The sequence below is a fragment of the Dendrobates tinctorius genome, unplaced genomic scaffold (assembly GCF_039654945.1).
Source record: "Dendrobates tinctorius isolate UK_male_01 unplaced genomic scaffold, ASM3965494v1 ptg000104l, whole genome shotgun sequence".
NCBI lineage: Eukaryota > Metazoa > Chordata > Amphibia > Anura > Dendrobatidae > Dendrobates > Dendrobates tinctorius.
The window spans coordinates 5,092,444-5,115,574 of NW_027361772.1; the positions used below are offsets into that span (position 1 = coordinate 5,092,444).

The 23,131-nt window shown below is 45.5% G+C and overlaps 1 protein-coding gene across 4 annotated transcripts in view; it reads left to right on the plus strand.

Moving 5' to 3' along the window:
* Positions 1-23,131, plus strand: part of ELMOD3 (ELMO domain containing 3) — a 43,999-nt gene that overhangs the window by 10,663 nt on the left and 10,205 nt on the right. For all 4 annotated transcript variants that reach the window (XM_073588625.1, XM_073588622.1, XM_073588623.1 and 1 more), the window contains exons 4-11: positions 6,512-6,584; positions 7,005-7,070; positions 9,307-9,327; positions 10,583-10,674; positions 11,386-11,509; positions 14,426-14,548; positions 15,164-15,294; positions 15,369-15,445. In XM_073588625.1, the coding sequence (XP_073444726.1) occupies positions 6,512-6,584; positions 7,005-7,070; positions 9,307-9,327; positions 10,583-10,674; positions 11,386-11,509; positions 14,426-14,548; positions 15,164-15,294; positions 15,369-15,445 (707 nt within the window). The remainder of the gene's footprint in view (positions 1-6,511; positions 6,585-7,004; positions 7,071-9,306; positions 9,328-10,582; positions 10,675-11,385; positions 11,510-14,425; positions 14,549-15,163; positions 15,295-15,368; positions 15,446-23,131) is intronic.

Genomic DNA, 23,131 nt, shown 5'->3' on the forward strand with positions numbered 1-23,131 from the left:
TGTATGCTGGACGGCACATGGAACAGTGGAGCCGGATGTTTGCTGGACGGCACATGGAACAGTGGAGCCGGATGTTTGCTGGACGGCACATGGAACAGTGGAGCCGGATGTATGCTGGACGGCACATGGAACAGTGGAGCCGGATGTATGCTGGACGGCACATGGAACAGTGGAGCCGGATGTATGCTGGACGGCACATGGAACAGTGGAGCCGGATGTATGCTGGACGGCACATGGAACAGTGGAGCCGGATGTATGCTGGACGGCACATGGAACAGTGGAGCCGGATGTATGCTGGACGGCACATGGAACAGTGGAGCCGGATGTATGCTGGACGGCACATGGAACAGTGGAGCCGGATGTATGCTGGACGGCACATGGAACAGTGGAGCCGAATATATGCTGGATGGAACAGTGGAGCCGAATATATGCTGGATGGCACAAGGAACAGTGGAGCCGAATGTATGCTGGACGGCACATGGAATAGAAGAGCCGGATGTATGCTGGACGGCATATGGAACAGTGGAGCTGAATATATGCTGGATGGAACAGTGGAGCCGAATATATGCTGGACGGCACATGGAACAGTGGAGCCGGATGTATGCTGGACGGCTCATGGAGCCTGATGTATACTAGACGGCCCATGGAGCAGTGGAGCTGAAGGTATGCTGGACAGCATATGGAACAGTGGAGCCGAATATGTGCTGGACGGCACATGGAACAATGGAGCCGGATGTATGCTGGACGGCACATGGAACAGTGGAGCCGGATGTATGCTGGACGGCACATGGAATAGTGGAGCCGGATGTATGCTGGACGGCATATGGAACAGTGGAGCTGAATATATGCTGGATGGAACAGTGGAGCCGAATATATGCTGGATGGCACAAGGAACAGTGGAGCCGAATGTATGCTGGACGGCACATGGAACAATGGAGCCGGATGTATGCTGGACGGCACATGGAACAGTGGAGCCGGATGTATGCTGGACGGCACATGGAATAGTGGAGCCGGATGTATGCTGGACGGCATATGGAATAGTGGAGCTGAATATATGCTGGATGGAAAAGTGGAGCCGAATATATGCTGGATGGCACAATGAACAGTGGAGCCGAATGTATGCTGGACGGCACATGGAATAGTGGAGCCGGATGTATGCTGGACGGCATATGGAACAGTGGAGCTGAATATATGCTGGATGGAACAGTGGAGCCGAATATATGCTGGACGGCACATGGAACAGTGGAGCCGGATGTATGCTGGACGGCTCATGGAGCCTGATGTATACTAGACGGCCCATGGAGCAGTGGAGCTGAAGGTATGCTGGACAGCATATGGAACAGTGGAGCCGAATATGTGCTGGACGGCACATGGAACAATGGAGCCGGATGTATGCTGGACGGCACATGGAGCCTGATGTATGCTTGACGGCTCATGGAGCCAGATGTATGCTTGACGGCTCATGGAGCAGTGGAGCCGGATGTATGCTGGACGGCTCATAGAGCCTGATGTATTCTAGACGGCCCATGGAGCAGTGGAGCTGAAGGTATGCTGAACAGCATATGGAACAGTGGAGCCGAATATATGCTGGATGGCACAAGGAACAGTGGAGCCGAATGTATGCTGGACGGCACATGGAATAGTGGAGCCGGATGTATGCTGGACGGCTCATGGAGCCTGATGTATGCTAGACGGCCCATGGAGCAGTGGAGCTGAAGGTATGCTGGACAGCATATGGAACAGTGGAGCCGAATATGTGTTGGACGGCACATTGAACAGTGGAGCCGGATGTATGCTGGACGGCACATGGAACAGTGGAGCCGGATGTATGCTGGACGGCACATGGAACAGTGGAGCCGGATGTATGCTGGACGGCACATGGAACAGTGGAGCCGGATGTATGCTGGACGGCACATGGAACAGTGGAGCCGGATGTATGCTGGACGGCACATGGAACAGTGGAGCCGGATGTTTGCTGGACGGCACATGGAACAGTGGAGCCGGATGTATGCTGGACGGCACATGGAACAGTGGAGCCGGATGTATGCTGGACGGCACATGGAACAGTGGAGCCGGATGTATGCTGGACGGCATATGGAACAGTGGAGCTGAATATATGCTGGATGGAACAGTGGAGCCGAATATATGCTGGACGGCACATGGAACAGTGGAGCCGGATGTATGCTGGACGGCTCATGGAGCCTGATGTATACTAGACGGCCCATGGAGCAGTGGAGCTGAAGGTATGCTGGACAGCATATGGAACAGTGGAGCCGAATATGTGCTGGACGGCACATGGAACAATGGAGCCGGATGTATGCTGGACGGCACATGGAGCCTGATGTATGCTTGACGGCTCATGGAGCCAGATGTATGCTTGACGGCTCATGGAGCAGTGGAGCCGGATGTATGCTGGACGGCTCATAGAGCCTGATGTATGCTAGACGGCCCATGGAGCAGTGGAGCTGAAGGTATGCTGAACAGCATATGGAACAGTGGAGCCGAATATATGCTGGATGGCACAAGGAACAGTGGAGCCGAATGTATGCTGGACGGCACATGGAATAGTGGAGCCGGATGTATGCTGGACGGCTCATGGAGCCTGATGTATGCTAGACGGCCCATGGAGCAGTGGAGCTGAAGGTATGCTGGACAGCACATTGAACAGTGGAGCCGGATGTATGCTGGACGGCACATTGAACAGTGGAGCCGGATGTATGCTGGATGGCACATGGAACAGTGGAGCCGGATGTATGCTGGACGGCACATGGAACAGTGGAGCCGGATGTATGCTGGACGGCACATGGAACAGTGGAGCCGGATGTATGCTGGACGGCACATGGAACAGTGGAGCCGGATGTTTGCTGGACGGCACATGGAACAGTGGAGCCGGATGTTTGCTGGACGGCACATGGAACAGTGGAGCCGGATGTTTGCTGGACGGCACATGGAACAGTGGAGCCGGATGTATGCTGGACGGCACATGGAACAGTGGAGCCGGATGTATGCTGGACGGCACATGGAACAGTGGAGCCGGATGTATGCTGGACGGCACATGGAACAGTGGAGCCGGATGTATGCTGGACGGCACATGGAACAGTGGAGCCGGATGTATGCTGGACGGCACATGGAACAGTGGAGCCGGATGTATGCTGGACGGCACATGGAACAGTGGAGCCGGATGTATGCTGGACGGCACATGGAACAGTGGAGCCGGATGTATGCTGGACGGCACATGGAACAGTGGAGCCGAATATATGCTGGATGGAACAGTGGAGCCGAATATATGCTGGATGGCACAAGGAACAGTGGAGCCGAATGTATGCTGGACGGCACATGGAATAGAAGAGCCGGATGTATGCTGGATGGCATATGGAACAGTGGAGCTGAATATATGCTGGATGGAACAGTGGAGCCGAATATATGCTGGACGGCACATGGAACAGTGGAGCCGGATGTATGGTGGACGGCTCATGGAGCCTGATGTATACTAGACGGCCCATGGAGCAGTGGAGCTGAAGGTATGCTGGACAGCATATGGAACAGTGGAGCCGAATATGTGCTGGACGGCACATGGAACAATGGAGCCGGATGTATGCTGGACGGCACATGGAACAGTGGAGCCGGATGTATGCTGGACGGCACATGGAATAGTGGAGCCGGATGTATGCTGGACGGCATATGGAACAGTGGAGCTGAATATATGCTGGATGGAACAGTGGAGCCGAATATATGCTGGATGGCACAAGGAACAGTGGAGCCGAATGTATGCTGGACGGCACATGGAATAGTGGAGCCGGATGTATGCTGGACGGCATATGGAACAGTGGAGCTGAATATATGCTGGATGGAACAGTGGAGCCGAATATATGCTGGACGGCACATGGAACAGTGGAGCCGGATGTATGCTGGACGGCTCATGGAGCCTGATGTATACTAGACGGCCCATGGAGCAGTGGAGCTGAAGGTATGCTGGACAGCATATGGAACAGTGGAGCCGAATATGTGCTGGACGGCACATGGAACAATGGAGCCGGATGTATGCTGGACGGCACATGGAACAGTGGAGCCGGATGTATGCTGGACGGCACATGGAATAGTGGAGCCGGATGTATGCTGGACGGCATATGGAACAGTGGAGCTGAATATATGCTGGATGGAACAGTGGAGCCGAATATATGCTGGATGGCACAAGGAACAGTGGAGCCGAATGTATGCTGGACGGCACATGGAATAGTGGAGCCGGATGTATGCTGGATGGCATATGGAACAGTGGAGCTGAATATATGCTGGATGGAACAGTGGAGCCGAATATATGCTGGACGGCACATGGAACAGTGGAGCCGGATGTATGCTGGACGGCTCATGGAGCCTGATGTATGCTAGACGGCCCATGGAGCAGTGGAGCTGAAGGTATGCTGGACAGCATATGGAACAGTGGAGCCGAATATGTGCTGGACGGCACATGGAACAATGGAGCCGGATGTATGCTGGACGGCACATGGAACAATGGAGCCGGATGTATGCTGGACGGCACATGGAACAATGGAGCCGGATGTATGCTGGACGGCACATGGAACAGTGGAGCCGGATGTATGCTGGACGGCACATGGAATAGTGGAGCCGGATGTATGCTGGACGGCATATGGAATAGTGGAGCTGAATATATGCTGGATGGAAAAGTGGAGCCGAATATATGCTGGATGGCACAATGAACAGTGGAGCCGAATGTATGCTGGACGGCACATGGAATAGTGGAGCCGGATGTATGCTGGACGGCATATGGAACAGTGGAGCTGAATATATGCTGGATGGAACAGTGGAGCCGAATATATGCTGGACGGCACATGGAACAGTGGAGCCGGATGTATGCTGGACGGCTCATGGAGCCTGATGTATGCTAGACGGCCCATGGAGCAGTGGAGCTGAAGGTATGCTGGACAGCATATGGAACAATGGAGCCGAATATGTGCTGGACGGCACATGGAACAGTGGAGCCGGATGTATGCTGGACGGCACATGGAACAGTGGAGCCGGATGTATGCTGGACGGCACATGGAACAGTGGAGCCGGATGTATGCTGGACGGCACATGGAACAGTGGAGCCGGATGTATGCTGGACGGCACATGGAACAGTGGAGCCGGATGTATGCTGGACGGCACATGGAACAGTGGAGCCGGATGTATGCTGGACGGCACATGGAACAGTGGAGCCGGATGTATGCTGGACGGCACATGGAACAGTGGAGCCGGATGTATGCTGGACGGCACATGGAACAGTGGAGCCGGATGTATGCTGGACGGCACATGGAACAGTGGAGCCGGATGTATGCTGGACGGCACATGGAACAGTGGAGCCGGATGTATGCTGGACGGCACATGGAACAGTGGAGCCGGATGTATGCTGGACGGCACATGGAACAGTGGAGCCGGATGTATGCTGGACGGCACATGGAACAGTGGAGCCGGATGTATGCTGGACGGCACATGGAACAGTGGAGCCGGATGTATGCTGGACGGCACATGGAACAGTGGAGCCGGATGTATGCTGGACGGCACATGGAACAGTGGAGCCGGATGTATGCTGGACGGCACATGGAACAGTGGAGCCGGATGTATGCTGGACGGCACATGGAACAGTGGAGCCGGATGTATGCTGGACGGCACATGGAACAGTGGAGCCGGATGTATGCTGGACGGCACCTAAAACATGGAAAGAAAATACTTTGTATCCCAGTCGGCACCTTGTTTGTGGAACGACAGAGCAAAGTAGGCTTAAAGACAATTTGTAACATCAGGGCCGAGTATGTGTATCAACACCTTGGAATAGCAGAGCCAAATATAAGAGAATGCAGGTTGAGTTTATCAGGAGGCCCACTAGAACACATGTAGCCGAGCTCAGCAGTTTAGCTAGTGGCATGTGAGAGTCCAAGCACATGCTAACCAGTGTACGTTGAACTAGCTGAATACTTAAGCGGCCTAAAAAGGCTTAGGGGAGTGATATCGCAGGTGCACCCAGGTTACAATGGAAACCCGACATACAGGAGAGCCAAGAGAGCCAGGTGTTGGAGACAGAGGACGCAAAGGCCGGCGCTGGAGCTGGGACAAGTAAGAGGTGTGGAGTCAGTAAGTCAATCCTACGAATGAGCATGGACATAAAGTACAGCACAGATTAATCTCAACGAAGAGCCTAGATCCTTAAATCAGGAACAGACATTTATAGGACATTTCATAACTTTCCCAAATTTTTATGAAAACATTTACAGCACATCCTGCATTGTACGACTGTACCCAATGTGTTATAGGTTTCAGGAGTGGGTCCATTTTATACCGACTCTGACTTCACAGCCCTGTAACAAAAGCCTATAATGACCACAGTGCCCTTAGTGATGATCAGAGAATACCTTGAGGAATAGTGTTAAAGACATGCGGTTTGCAAACGAGCATGCTCGGATAACACCTCATCACTAATTACAATCTGACGTCTAACAAACCATTTTCCATCTTTCAGATTTCTGCAGTGAAACATAACAGTGTCTTACAGACCCTAGTGGGCAAGAGCGAGGAGCCTGAGAAGGAGCCGGGTACGTGCCTTCATCCTAGTCACCAACCCCTCATTGCAGTGTTCATTTACTTATCTTTGACGGAAAGTAGAATTACATGTGTCCATCTCTACCTGCATCCTCCTTGCATCATACATGAATTTACAGGGCGACGTGTTGCATCTGACGGGTGAGCTCCTCATGGCGTCTCCTCCCTTTCCACTTTCTTCAGGGCATCCTTTAATGTGTAGTTGAGACCACGGGTAAAGCGGATTCTCTGGAGGAAAAAACAATAAATCTCTTGTAATGCAGCAAAATTGAGTCAACATAACCATATCTTCCTGGCTTTAGGAGCAGCTTATTGGCATTGTTACCATGATCGAAGTCCATTAGACCCCTCTACTCTATTGCTTCCCCCATTATTACTTTTCATGTATTTATTGGGGTTTCTTTTTTTTGCAGAAAGTGAAGATTTGCTCAGAGCGGAGCAGGAGTGGGACGCCTTGGAAAATATACATATACAGACAGGTCAGTGCCCGATCATGTGAATTAATAATGTCTATACTTGATCCAGAATTTATGTACGGGGGCGATAGAGATCTGCTTATGACCTGTGATGGAAGGAGCATGCTTTCCTCAATAGGTAACTCTATACTGACGATATTGGCCCAGATAGCAATTCTGGGTACATGTACAAGTAGCAAGTAGGATGGATGTAGTTTGTACATTACTGAGAATGACCCTCATGCACGATGATTGTGTCATAATCCGACAGGATGGAAATATGGGGGCGGCAGTATATGGCACAAGACCGCTGAGGCCAGTGATAGGCTGCAGTATTCATGTGCGGAATACGGCAAATCATCACTGTGACATCCTCTGTTTTGAATGGTAGATCATGCACAGAGAGGTGTTACCTATTTTGAAATCCTGCCTGTGATGATAATGAGACTACTGAGAAGTGATCTCTACAGAACAGGAAGTATCAGCCGATTATAAGATCAGTAGTTAGAGAGAAAACTGCAGTTTAGTTTGTCTTTTAATATTGATAAAGACATGGAAAATAAAGAAAACATTCGGTATATGTACAGTGCCTTGCGAAAGTATTCAGCCCCCTGGAACTTTTCAACCTTTTCCCACATATCATGCTTCAAACATAAAGATACCAAATGTAAATTTTTGGTGAAGAATCAACAACAAGTGGGACACAATTGTGACGTTGAATGAAATTTATTGGTTATTTTAAATTTTTGTGGAAATTCAAAAACTGAAATTGGGGCGTGCAATATTATTCGGCCCCTTTTACTTAATACGTTGTTGCGCCACCTTTTGCTGCGATTACAGCTGCAAGTCGCTTGGGGTATGTCTATATCAGTTTTGTACATCGAGAGACTGAAATTCTTGCCCATTCTTCCTTGGCAAACAGCTCGAGCTCAGTGAGGTTGGATGGAGATCGTTTGTGAACAGCAGTTTTCAGCTCTTTCCACAGATTGTCGATTGGATTCAGGTCTGAACTTTGACTTGGCCATTCTAACACATGGATACGTTTATTTGTGAATCATTCCACTGTAGATTTTTCTTTGTGTTTGGGATCATTGTCTTGTTGGAAGACAAATATCCATCCCAGTCTCAGGTCTTTTGCAGACTCCAACAGGTTTTCTTCAAGAATGGTCCTGTATTTGGCTCCATCCATCTTCCCATCAATTTAACCATCTTCCCTGTCCCTGCTCAAGGAAAGCAGGCCCAAACCATGACGCTGCCACCACCATGTTTGACAGTGTTGATGGTGTGTTCAGGGTGATGAGCTGTGTTGCCTTTACGCCAAACATATCGTTTGGAATTGTTGCCAAAAGTTCGATTTTGGTTTCATCTGACCAGAGCACCTTCTTCCACATGTTTGGTGTGTCTCCCAGGTGGCTTGTTGCAAACTTTAAACAACACTTTTTATGGATATCTTTGAGAAATTGCTTTCTTCTTGCCACTCTTCCATAAAGGCCAGATTTGTGCAGTGTACGACTGATTGTTGTCCTATGGACAGACTGTCCCATCTCAGCTGTAGATCTCTGCAGTTCATCCAGAGTAATCATGGGCCTCTTGGCTGCATCTCTGATCAGTCTTCTCCTTGTTTGAGATGAAAGTTTAGAGGGACGGCCGGGTCTTGGTAGATTTGCAGTGGTATGATACTCCTTCCATTTCAATATGATCGCTTGCACAGTGCTTCTTAGGATGTTTAAAGTTTTGGAAATCATTTTGTATCCAAATCCAGCTTTAAACTTCTCCACAACAGTATCACGGACCTGCCTGTTGTGTTCCTTGGTCTTCATGATGCTCTCTGTGCTTCAGACAGAACCCTGAGATTATCACAGAGCAGGTGCATTTATACGGAGACTTGATTACACACAGGTGGATTATATTTATCATCATTAGTCATTTAGAACAACATTGGATCATTCAGAGATCCACAATGAACTTCTGGAGTGAGTTTGCTGCTCTGAAGGTAAAGGGGCCGAATAATATTGCACGCTCCACTTTTCAGTTTTTGAATTTCCACAAAAATTTAAAATAACCAATAAATTTCATTCAACTTCACAATTGTGTCCCACTTGTTGATTCTTCACCAAAAATTTACATTTGGAATCTTTAAGTTTGAAGCATGATATGTGGGAAAAGGTTGAAAAGTTCCAGGGGGCCGAATACTTTCGCAAGGCACTGTAATTCTCATTTTAAGTATAAAGACTAATTGCATTTTTGGTTTCTTTCTTAGAGTTGTACTGCAAAAAATCAGGTATGTACAAACCTCTCATGAACTGTTGATTTCAGTGACCCACTGATAATATAAAGCCTATATCCCAAGTTTTGACTTGTGCATGTTATTGGGCCAGTCTGCATTGGTAGCTGATAGCCGAATCATCATTAAAAACATTGTCCCAATTTAGCAAGTTATCACCTATCGACAGGATTGGGGATACCATGCTGATCGCTGAGGGTCCGACTGATGCCATGAATTGAGCTCTTCATGGCCCTGTTTGAATGGAGCAAGTCACCACTTGATTCATTGTCTATGGAACTGCCAGACATAACCAACTAAGCCTGTACTTCATTATCTCCAGCAGCCATATAAGCAATGAATGGAGAAATAAGTGATTACATATAATTCATATAATTACAGGACATCACCTTTAAAGGAGTTATCTGGGCACAAAATAAAAAAAAAATCATCCCCTGAAGAAGAAATGGTATACATTTCGAAACGCGTTGGGAAATAAATGGATTAATCTTTCTCCTAAACACTGGATTAGTGATTTTATCTGGTAGCGCACAAAAGTCCAAGAATTTATTCCGAAATCTGAAGATGTTACCCGAGCATGCTCGGGTGCTGAGTGTCTTCGGTGTGCTCGAAAAATATGTTAGAGACCCCACGGCTGCATGACTCGCTGCTGTTAAACAGCCGCAACACATGCATGGACTGTAATAGGGTTAATTATGGTATTTTGCTGCGTTCATGCAGAAAAAGGGTGCATAAGTTTTCCGTACCAAGTGCATTGATCTGTACACCATTTCTGGAGTATTGATCTCCCAGCTATGAGTGCATAGGGAGCGTCCCCAGAAATGCTCCGAGACCCTGTTCAGGAGCGTCGTGCCCGGCGTGCTTGTGGGGAAAGCAGGCAGTCTGTGGCCCTGGTGACAAGAGATACTGTAGCATGTCCTCTTATACAAGAGTGTATAGAGCCGAACACGATGCCATCACATTGAGAGCGCTGTACAGACCCCTAACCCCTCACACTGTGACTGCACGCACACAATGGAGGATCTGCTCCGCCTGCAGTTATAGTTGCGAGACGCGTCCTCCAGATATAGAGGACAGACCTATGCACTTGATTAAGAACACCTCAGCGTCTATTTTCTGCACCAAAGCAGCAAGATATAGAGATTTAAGGTTATCACAAAATGTCTAAACCTAAAAAATATAAGTTTAGTTACACTCACATTCTTCTCCGTAAATTCTCACACATATCCTTGTTTTCTGTGTCTATATACAGGACTTCTGGGAGTTCTTCCAGGACAGACGCCTTTGATATCGTTCAATGAAGCCCTGCAATACTTCCAGACAGCAGACCTGTCAGAATACATGGTACGGAGCTGACTGCAGGGCACAAGTGTGCAGATCAATGTGAAATATAATATTACATAAGGGGGAAATCCACGTATATGTATACCCTGACAGCTCATAGATTTGCAATACTAGCAGTGAAGCCCTAGTCATGGCCTCGTATTACTATGTGACATAGACCCAGGACAAGGCAACTTGAATTGCTATCCTCCATGTTCGCAGAATCATAGAATGTTAGAGTTGGAAAGGACCTCCAGGGTCATCGTGTCCGACCCCCTGCTCAGTGTAGGATTCACTAAACTATCTCTGACAGATGTCTGTCCAGCCTCTGTTTGAAGACTTCCATTGAAGGAGAACTCGCCACGTCTCGTGGCAGCCTGTTCCACTCATTGATCGCCCTCACTTTCAAAAAGTTCTTTCTAATATCTAATCTGTATCTTCTCCCTTTCATGACAATAAGGATGATCCCTCTACAATGTGACAGCCCTTCAGATATTTGTAGACAGCTATTAAGTCTCCCCTCAGTCTTCTTTTTTGCAAGCTAAAAATTCTCAGATCCTTTAACCCGTTCCTCGTAGGACATAGTTTGCACACCGCTCACCATCCTGGTTGCTCTTCTCTGAACTTGCTCATGTTCATTGAGTCTTGCCAGCAATCTAAGAGTCTCGGCAGAAGGGTGCCCCAACATCTACCATCTTTCTCCCTTGTTCTATGTATACTTTCTATTCCCAGAAAAAGATCCAGCCCACCGTGCGGCGCTCAGGGTTGTCTGCAGTCAGTCACCTACTTTTTGGACCCCCTCGACTCCATCGAGATCTGCACGCAGAGAGGGACTTGGTGCTGACAATTGCACAGTGTAAGTACATAATATTTAATGATCTGTTATGGAAGCACATTGTGTACATGGTTGACCGTAAGTCTGGTATTTGGCCAGTGGTTAATGACATGGCGGTCGTTTGATAAGCTGAAAATGTACTAGTATTTACCGTGGGTGGGAATATCTGGCAGTCATCTATGACATGATCCACTGTTATTACAGAGGGAAGTTGGAGGCGGCCATACATTGCATGTGGCAGAATATTAGGTGACAGATCTGCTATACAATAGTCTAGTGTTCATAGATCACTGCCAGATACTTGTGTCTATTAGCTAAATTATGCTCCAGCTTCGCAATATGAACCGGTCTCATTTCAGCCATGCAGGGAATCTGAAGCAAAACCGAAAGAAATGACCTGGAGCATACGGTGGTGTACATGCAACGTGTAGGAGCATGTTCACACCGGCCATTAAACAGACAAAACCTAAGACAGAAACAAAATGAACATATACCCTGCTGCAAGTAAATACATAGCAGTAGTGCATGTAATTGACATAAGGCACTTAACAAACACTGTTTTTGACACAAATCGGGATGGTCCTAACCTCTAGTATTAAAACCTCACCATGTGTCAAAGTGGATAAGGGCCGAGCAGGACCAGGACCCAAAAATGGAAGCCCAGCAGTTTCAACAGAAGCTCAGCTGTACATTACAGCCATCACCCTATATATAATATATATACACTACCGTTCAAAAGTTTGGGGTCACCCAGACAATTTTGTGTTTTCCATGAAAACTCATACTTTTATTAATCAAATGAGTTGCCAAATGAATTTAAAATCTATTCCAGACATTGACAAGGTTCGAAAAAAGTTTTTATGTGAAATAATAATTTTTTCCTTCAAACTTTGCGTTTGTCAAAGAATGCTCCCTTTGCAGCAGTTACAGCATTGCAGACCTTTGGCATTGTAGCAGTTAATTTGCTGAGGTAATCTGGAGAAATTTCAACCCGTGCTTCCAGAAGCCCCTCCCACATGTTGGTTTGGCCTGATGAGCACTTTTTGCGCACCATACGGTCAAGCTGCTCCCACAACAGCTCAATGGGGTTGAGATCTGGTGACTGCGCTGGCCACTCCATTACAGATAGAATACCAGCTGCCTGCTTCTTCCCTAAATTGTTCTTGCATAATTTGGAGGTGTGCTTTGGGTCATTGTCCTGTTGTAGGATGGAATTGGCTCCAATCAAGCTCTGTCCACAGGGTATGTCATGGTGTTGAAAAATGGAGTGATAGCCTTCCTTATTCAAAATCCCTTTTACTTTGTACAAATCTCCCACTTTACCAGCACCAAAGCAACCCCAGACCATCATATTACCTCCACCATGCTTGACAGATGGCATCAGGCATTCTTCAAGCATCTTTTCAGTTGTTCTGCGACTCACAAATGTTCTTCTGTGTGATCCAAACACTTCAAACTTGGATTTGTCTGTCCATAACACTTTTTTTCCAATCTTCCTCTGTCCAATGTCTGTGTTCTGTTGCCCATATTAGTCTTCTTTTATTAGCCAGTCTCAGATATGGCTTTTGCTTTTTCTTTGCCACTCTGCCCTGAAGGCCAGCATCCCGGAGTCGCCTCTTCTCTGTAGATGTTGGCACTGGCATTTTGCGTGTACTATGTAATGAATCTGCCAGTTGAGGACCTGTGAGTTGTTGATTTCTCAAACTGCAGACTCTAATGTACTTGTCTTGTTGCTCAGTTGTGCAGTTCGGCCTCCCACTTCTCTTTCTACTCTGGTTAGAGCCTGTTTGTGCTCTCCTCTGAAGGGAGTAGTACACACCGTTGTAGGAAATCTTCAGTTCTTGGCAATTTCTCTTATGGAATAGCCTTCATTTCTAAGAACAAGAATAGACTGTCGAGTTTCACATGAAAGTTCTTTTTTTCTGGCCATTTTGAGAGTTTAATGGAACAAACAAATGTAATACTCCAGATTCTGAACTAGCTCAAAGGAAGGTCAGGTTTATAGCTTCTCTAATAAGCCAAACTGTTTTCAGCTGTGCTAACGTACTTACACAAGGGTTTTCAAGGGTATTCTAACCATCCATTAGCCTTCTTACACAGTTAGCAAAGTACCATAAGAACACTGGAGTGATGGTTGTTGGAAATGGGCCTCTATAAACCTATGAAGATATTGCATTACAAACCAGACGTTTGCAGCTAGAATAGTCATTTACCACATTAACAATATATAGAGTGTATTTCTGAATCATTTAATGTTAGCTTCATTGGAAAAAACTGCTTTTCTTTCAAAAATAAGGCCATTTCTAAGTGACCCTAAACCTTTGAATGGTAGTGTGTATATGTATATATAATCACCATCGCTGAGGCAGCAGAGGATTAACAAGATTAGTGTGGTTGTACTATTTATAAACATTTTCCTGTGTTTGTTTTTACTCAATTAAGGCGATTTTTAGCTTTTTCATGTTCTTTTCCATTGATTGACTGCAAGCAGCTATATTGACTGATGATAAGGAATCAGACTTGATATAACCAATATAAAAAAGCAAACAGAAAAGGCCTTTAGTCACAAATTTATGCAAAAAAAAAACATTATTTTGATCAAAATTATGTTTACTAAATACCCTTATTATTATTATTATCTTTATGCATTATTTGCAGTATATTTTTTACTTTTAGTTCAGGATATTTGTGTTTTTTGCTTTCTGTTTTCACAAATTTATGCAAGAATATTAGAAAATTTAATGCGAGCAAATTTAACTCTTAAGCCAATGGTTTGCATAATGAAAAAAGAAACTTCCTAATGAACCAGAATTTCCCATTTATTTATTTTTTCTTTTTTAGTTTTATGTATCTTTTCTGTCTGGATGGCATAAAGTGGAAACTGATCACTTTCTACTATATAATATACTATATATATTGTGCATTATTTTCACATAGGTCCGCTTGATAATGGTCAGCAGGTCCACGTGCGAGTGCTGCAGACGATATACAAGAAGCTGACCGGTGCCAGGTTTGACTGTCCCCAGTACGGGTCACACTGGGAGCAACTGGGATTCCAAGGTGAGATAGCGATGGGCTGGATTCATGGGGGATCTGTGGTAGTAGTGATGTGCTGATGACCCTGACAGTCGAGTTGTCCTTTTTTTTCTGGATACCAGGTCATTGACAAATGAATATGCCTTGATGATGCCATACCTCACTTTTTCTGCATTCTTAAAGATAGCATGGTGGAAATGTAGAATATGCGTCTGTGTAGTGTTTGAGAAAATGAACTAGATATTATATATTTTGTCTTATTAATTTTTACTCTGTTATATTGCGCCATTAATTCCGCAGCACTTTACCAACATTATCGTCATTGTCCCAATTGGGGCTCACAATCTAATTTTCCTATCAGTATGTCTTTGGAGTGTCGGAGGAAACCCAAGCAACCTTGGGAGAATATAGAAACTCCTTGTTGTCCTTAGTGGGATTTGAACCCAGGACCCCAGCACTGCAAAGCTGCAATGCTAACCACTGAGCCACCATACAGTGCTAACCACTGAGCCACCATGCTGCTCCGCAAGAAAGTATAGAAAGACAGTGTGGACTCCTGCGCCTTGTTTCTCATCCGTGCTCAAATCTCTCATTGTCAGACTGGCCTATTAATGAGATGCCCTTTCTCTTGCCCTGTAGGTCTTGATCCTGGCACAGACTTGCGAGCTGCCGGCCTGCTTGGTCTTATGCACCTGTTGCACATGGTGATGGAGCCCAAAACCCTGCCTTTGGCTCATGACATTTTCCGCCTGTCGCAGCACCACAGACAGGTCTCTATCACTTGTATACTTGCTGTATAGTCACTTATCATACATTCACGATAATTCTGCGTCTTCTCTTCCAGAATTTCCCGTTCTGTCTCATGTCCCTCAACATCACCAGAATCTGCATACAGATCCTGAGAGAGGAGCGAGTGAGCAGGTGAGTGATGCCGATGCAGCAGAGCCGGGTTTTCGTGTAAATGATGGTGATCGTTGGGTTATCTATGGTGTTACATAGGACTGCATGTCACCATGTTACATTATCTTAGCTCCAAGGAGTTGAATTGAAATTCAGCTCTGCTACATCTTTGTCTACGACTTGATACACTTCCATTATAATCCGGGGTTGGGGTTAAGATAAGATGGTCTCAGGCTGTAGATATGACGGTCAGTGATGCTGAGTGATGATGTCATGAGAAGCAGTAGTGATGTCACTAAGAAGCATTGCTAGCACTTCTAGACCATTGTAAGCTGTTGCTGATTAAAGGGTTTTTCTATCCCCATGTCCTTTATTACATAGACTGTGGGATCTACAAATAACATTATGATAAAAGGTGGAAATGCACTGTATGGTTAAACAGTATGCCAGCACAAAAAGACTGTTCAAACCAAGCACAGGCCCACTCTGCACCCTCGGTGTGGCTGTGCTATTCGGTGCACCTTCCCACCTACTTGTTTTACATCTGTCGTTTCTCTTCCTTGATTGATTGCTCCAGAGAAGGGTGGAAATAAATGGAAATCAAGTAGGTGGGTACACTTAAAGGGGTTGTGCCACCATAAAAGATACATTTTAATTAAGCAGAAAATGTGTAAATAAATGTTTTTGTAATTTATACAGTAGAGAAAATAAGTATTTGATACACTGCCGATTTTGCAAGTTTTCCCACCTACAAAGAATGGAGAGAGCTGTAATTTTTATCGTAGATACACTTCATCTGTGAGAGACACAATTTAAGAAAACCTGAAAATTACATTGGATGATTTTTACATAATTAAATTGTATTTTATTGCATGAAATAAGTATTTGATCACCGACCAACCAACAAGAATTCTGGCTCTCACAGACCTGTTAGTTTTTCTTTAAAGAACTCCTCCTACTCTGCCCTCATTACCTGTACTAACTGCACATGTTTGAACTCGTTACCTGTATAAAAGACATCTGTTCACACACACACAATCACACTCCAACCTCTCCACCATGGCCAAGACCAAAGAGCTGTTTAAGGACACCCAGGACAAAATTGTAGACCTACACAAGATTTGGATGGGCTACAGGACAATAGGAAAGCAGCTTGGTGAGAAGGCAACAACTGTTGGCGCAATTTTTAGAGAATGGAAGAAAGGCAAGTTGACTGTCAATCTTCCTGGGTCTGAGGCTCCATACAAAATCTCGCCTCGTGGGGTAAAGATGATTCCGAGAAAAGTCAGGAATCAGCCCAAAACTACATGGGAGGACCTGGTCATTGACCTGGAGTGAGTTGTGACCACAGTCTCGAACATTACCCTTAGGCACTCATTACGCTGTTATGGATTAAAATCCTGCATTGCACGCAAGGTCTCCCTGCTCACACCAGCACATGTCCAGGTCCATTTGAAGTTCACCAGTGACCATCTGGATCATCCAGAGGAGGCATGGGACAAGGTCATGTGGTCAAATGAGACCAAAGGAGAACTTTTTGGTATCGCTCCACTCGCCATGTTTGGAGGAAGAAGAAGAATGAGTGCAATCCCAAGAACACTGTCCCAACCTGAATCATACTTTGTGGGTGCTTTTCTGCAAAGGGGACAGGATGACTGCATCGTATTGAAGGGAGGATGGATAGGGTCATGTATCAAAATTTTTTTGGCCAACAAACTCCTTCCCTCAGTAAGGGAAGATGGGTCGTGGCTGGGTCTTCCAGCATGACAATGACCAAAAACTCACAGCCAGGGCAACTAAGGAGTGTCTCCGTAAGAAACATCTCAAGGTCCTGGAGTGGCCTAGCCAGTCTCCAGACCTGAACCCAATAGAAAATCTTTGGATGGAGCTAAAACTCAATGTTACCCAGCAACAGCCCCAAAACCTGAAAGATCAGAAGAAGCTCTGTATGGAGGAGGGGGCCAAAATCCCTGCTGCATTGTGTGCAAACTTGGCCAAGAACCACAGGAAACGTCTGACCTCTGTAATTGCAAACAAAGGTTTCTACACCAAATATTAAGTTCTGTTTTTGTATTGTATCAAATACTTATTTTCTGTAATAAAATGTAAATTAATTATATAAAAATCCTACAATGTGATTTTCTTGTTTTTATTTTTAGATTTTGTCTCTTACAGTTGCAGTGTACCTACAATAAAAATGACAACCCTCTCCATTCTTTGTAGGTGGTAAAACTTGCAAAATCAGCAGTGTATCAAATACTTATTTTCCCCACTGTATTTATTAAAAATTATTCTCAGTTTAAAAAATAACCTTTCATCTTCTGAAATGGGTCCCTATTATTCTGTGTTCAGCTTTATCCATCCATCCATCCCAGTGGCCGATCAGCTGACCGCGCATGTGCAGATCCTATCATCATTAAAAGGGTCCATCCACCTCCAGCGTGCGCAATGTGTGTGACAAGCTCCCCACCGCTCACAGAATGCTGGGAAGCGTGTGCGGTGATATCAGACACCCTTCCCGCTCTTGCACAGGTCCGATAGCTGGGTGAGATCATTCCGCTTCACTTGGTTATGTTTCGGCACTCCAGGTGGATGGTGGGGCACAGTAGTAGGATCATGGCACTCTTTGTTGCAGTGAAGAACATTTTATTGCTCATTTCCAAGAACATCTCACAAGATGCCCAACGTTTCTGCCTCCCGGACAGAAGAGCAATCAGCCTCTCTACTGAGCGTCCACCGCAGGGCGTGATCAGAAACGTTGGCCATTTTGTAAAGCGTTGCACATGACATGCCGACAGAGCAATAACATTTGCTTCATTGCCGCAAAAAGTGCCGGGGTCTTTCATGTGCTATGTTCTGGCACACTCCCTTTAAATAGCACCCACTTTCAATAAGTAATTGCAACATGGTGAACAACTCTACTACGCATCATTAATTACATGTTACAAACGTGTACACAGGGGACGGTATGGAAAAAGTTTAGAAAATGAACCCCCTCTAAGTGCTGCATTCCACCTGCAACGGCTAAGGATGGAAATGATGTAGATGCTCCTGTCAATAGCGACTGTGGCATCTAAGCAGGTATAAGGGCGGGCAGAAAAATAAGAGTTATGGCTCTTGGAATGTAGAAATGAAAAAACTCTGAACCTTTTAGCACCGAAGGGTCAAATGGACATTTGTGTTTATATATATATATATATATATATATATATATATATATATATATATATATATATATTAAAAAAAAGAGAAGAGCCAGCACTGCCAGTGGTCAGAACGCATAACATTTAGCAAAATATTGATCAATATATTGAGCCACCCCGCCTCGCCAAGGCAATCTCATATGGGGGGTCCTACTCTACATTTTTATTTATTCACTGTGCCATTGCGGCCTCCTAAATGTTTTAAAAGCAAGACCATATCAAATGCAATCCATACCTGAAGCATATCTGCATCACTCCCTTGCAGCCAGATGGAGCAGGTGCAGATGAAGGCCAACCAGGTCTGAACACAGACATCTCAGGTTTCACCTCCACACACTGCCTGACCAGCAAACACAGATGAAGGGCAATGCAGGCTCAGACATGGATGCAAAAATAAATAAAGCCTGGGGCAGGGCGGGGCTGCCGTGAGTGTGCACAGCAGCCTAGATCAATCACAATAAACACAGAAAAGATGGCGAACATGACCCAGCGTGCACGGCAACAGTGGTGGTCAGCCACAAAACCAATTTGCAATAAAAAAATTGCAAATTGGTTTGCAATATTGCTAATTGGTTTTATATATATATATATATATATATATATATATATACATACATACATACATACAGTGGGGCAAAAAAGTATTTAGTCAGTCAGCAATAGTGCAAGTTCCACCACTTAAAAAGATGGGAGGCGTCTGTAATTTACATCATAGGTAGACCTCAACTATGGGAGACAAACTGAGAAAAAAAATCCAGAAAATCACATTGTCTGTTTTTTTTTTCATTTTATTTGCATATTATGGTGGAAAATAAGTATTTGGTCAGAAACAAAATTTCATCTCAATACTTTGTGATATATCCTTTGTTGGCAATGACAGAGGTCAAACGTTTTCTGTAAGTCTTCACAAGGTTGCCACACACTGTTGTTGGTATGTTGGCCCATTCCTCCATGCAGATCTCCTCTAGAGCAGTGATGTTTTTGGCTTTTCGCTTGGCAACACGGACTTTCAACTCCCTCCAAAGGTTTTCTATAGGGTTGAGATCTGGAGACTGGCTAGGCCACTCCAGGACCTTGAAATGCTTCTTACGAAGCCACTCCTTCGTTGCCCTGGCGGTGTGCTTTGGATCATTGTCATGTTGAAAGACCCAGCCACGTTTCATCTTCAATGCCCTTGCTGATGGAAGGAGGTTTGCACTCAAAATCTCACGATACATGGCCCCATTCATTCTTTCATGTACCCGGATCAGTCGTCCTGGCCCCTTTGCAGAGAAACAGCCCCAAAGCATGATGTTTCCACCACCATGCTTTACAGCAGGTATGGTGTTTGATGGATGCAACTCAGTATTCTTTTTCCTCCAAACACGACAAGTTGTGTTTCTACCAAACAGTTCCAGTTTGATTTCATCAGACCATAGGACATTCTCCCAAAACTCCTCTGGATCATCCAAATGCTCTCTAGCAAACTTCAGACGGGCCCGGACATGTACAGGCTTAAGCAGTGGGACACGTCTGGCACTGCAGGATCTGAGTCCATGGTGGCATAGTGTGTTACTTATGGTAGGCCTTGTTACATTGGTCCCAGCTCTCTGCAGTTCATTCACTAGGTCCCCCCCGCGTGGTTCTGGGATTTTTGCTCACCGTTCTTGTGATCTTTCTGACCCAACGGGGTGGGATTTTGCGTGGAGCACCAGATCGAGGGAGATTATCAGTGGTCTTGTATGTCTTCCATTTTCTAATTATTGCTCCCACAGTTGATTTCTTCACTCCAAGCTGGTTGGCTATTGCAGATTCAGTCTTCCCAGCCTGGTGCAGGGCTACAATTTTGTTTCTGGTGTCCTTTGACAGCTCTTTGGTCTTCGCCATAGTGGAGTTTGGAGTCAGACTGTTTGAGGGTGTGCACAGGTGTCTTTTTATACTGATAACAAGTTTAAACAGGTGCCATTACTACAGGTAATGAGTGGAGGAAAGAGGAGACTCTTAAAGAAGAAGTTACAGGTCTGTGAGAGCCAGAAATCTTGATTGCTTGTTTCTGACCAAATACTTATTTTCCACCATAATATGCAAATAAAATGGAAAAAAACCAGACAATGTTATTTTCTGGATTTTTTTTTTTCTCAGTTTGTCTCCCATAGTTGAGGTCTACCTATGATGTAAATTACAGACGCCTCTCATCTTTTTAAGTGGTGGAACTTGCACTATTGCTGACTGACTAAATACTTTTTTGCCCCACTGTATGTGTGTGTGTATATATATATATATATATATATATATATATATATATATATATATATATATATTACGGACTAAAAGTTTGGACACACCTTCTTTCTCATTCAAAGAGTATTCATTATTTTCATGACTATGAAAATTGTAGATTCACTCTGAAGGCATCAAAACTATGAATTACCACATGTGGAATTATATAATTAACAAAAAAGTGTGAAACAACTGAAAATATGTCTTATATAGTCTATTGCCGCCTTACCCATTACCTCTCCACTCACTCCCTTCTAGACCCTTCACAGTCCGGCTTCCGACCCCTACATTCAACTGAAACTGCACTCATCAAAGTGACCAATGACCTTCTGACAGCAAAATGTAACGGTGACTTCTTTCTGCTCATTCTTCTTGACCTATCTGCAGCTTTTGATACTGTTGACCACCATCTCCTACTCTCTAGGCTCCAGACACTAGGCATTAAGGACACTGCTCTCTCCTGGTTCTCTTCCTATCTCTCTGACCGCTCCTTCAGTGTTTTGTTCTCTGGCTCCACGTCATCTCCTCTTCCTCTTGCTGTTGGGGTACCTCAGGGCTCAGTCCTTGGTCCCCTTCTCTTCTCTCTCTACATGGCCCCAGTTGGACAAACCATCAGCAGATTTGGCTTTCAGCACCATCTTTATGCTGATGACACACAACTATATATGTCTTCCCCCGACCTTACCCACTCTGTACTACAGAACGCCAGTGACTGTCTGTCCACAGTCTCCAATATCATGTCCGCTCTCTATCTGATACTTAACCTCTCAAAAACTGAACTTCTTCTGCTCCCGCCATCTACTAACCTCCCTAAATCTGACATTTCCCTCTCCGTGGATGGCACCATAATAACACCCCGGCAGCAGGCATGCTGTCTGGGTGTTATGTTTGACACCAATCTCTCCTTCACATTCCATATACAATCCCTTGCCCTCTCTTGCCGCTTACACCTAAAGAACATCTCCAGAATTCGCAGTTTTCTCACCATGGAAACAACAAAAACCCTCACTGTCGCATTGATCCACTCCCGCCTGGACTACTGCAACGCTCTATTAATTGGCCTCCCCGCTACTCGACTTTCCCCTCTCCAGTCCATACTTAATGCAGCAGCCAGGGTCATCTATCTGGCTAATCGGTACTTGGACGCGTCCACTCTTCGCCAGTCCTTCTATTGGCTGCCCATTCATTATAGGATCCAATTCAAAGTACTTGTTTTCACCCACAAAGCTCTCCACAGTGCGGCACCCCCCTACATCTCCTCCCTCATTTCTGTCTATCGGCCTAGCCGATCGCTGCGCTCTGCAAAAGACTTTCGACTAACCTCTGCACTAATCCGCACCTCCGACTCCAAGACTTCTCCCGCGCTGCGCCAATCCTCTGGAATGCTCTACCCCAAGAGATTAGGACTATCCAGAATTTGCACAGTTTTAGGCGCTCTCTCAAAACACATCTATTCAGAGCAGCCTATCACGTTCACTAATCAAAGTCATTTTATGTGCAAGTGTGAGTATGTAGCCCATTCACTATCTCTGTCCCCCACCTTCTCAAGATGGCTGGACCATCATTGTAAATACATCATTGTAAATACCCACCTTTACTTTGTATCTCCCCCACCTCATTGTAGATTGTAAGCTCTTACCAGCAGGTTCGTCTTATTTTACTTTAATTACTGTTTTGTTAACGTTGTTACTTATTATGACTTGTGTTTTGAAACTGTTAAACTGTAAAGCGCTGCGGAATATGTTGGCGCTATATAAATAAAGATTATTATTATATTCTAGGTTCTTCAAAGTAGCCACCTTTTGCTTTGATTACTGGTTTGCACACTCTTGTGTTGTGAATTCCCTTTCTGGCCTCCTTCTGGTTATTACTGAAGGTAGTGGAGCTGGTTAGTTCGACAGAGGGGTTGCAAGTTCTCTTTCTGGGCTCCCTCTGGTGGTTACTGGATGTAATGGATCTGATCTGATTGACAGAGGCTTGCCACCTGATAATGCTGATGACGATTGGAGATCTGGGGTTTCAGATTGGGATTTAAGACAGCCGACTCCCTCTATCCCTGCTGGTGATTTGCTTCCTGTTCCTCCTGAGGTCTTATTTCTCCAGCTCTGTCCCTGCATGTTCAGCTAAGTGGTTTATTTGCTATTCTGTTTGCATTTGATCTGGGTTTTGTCTATCTCTTCTTGGTGCGGGTCAGCCAGCTCCGGCTGGGGCTGTGCTGATTCACCGCCCATATGTTACTGCTTGT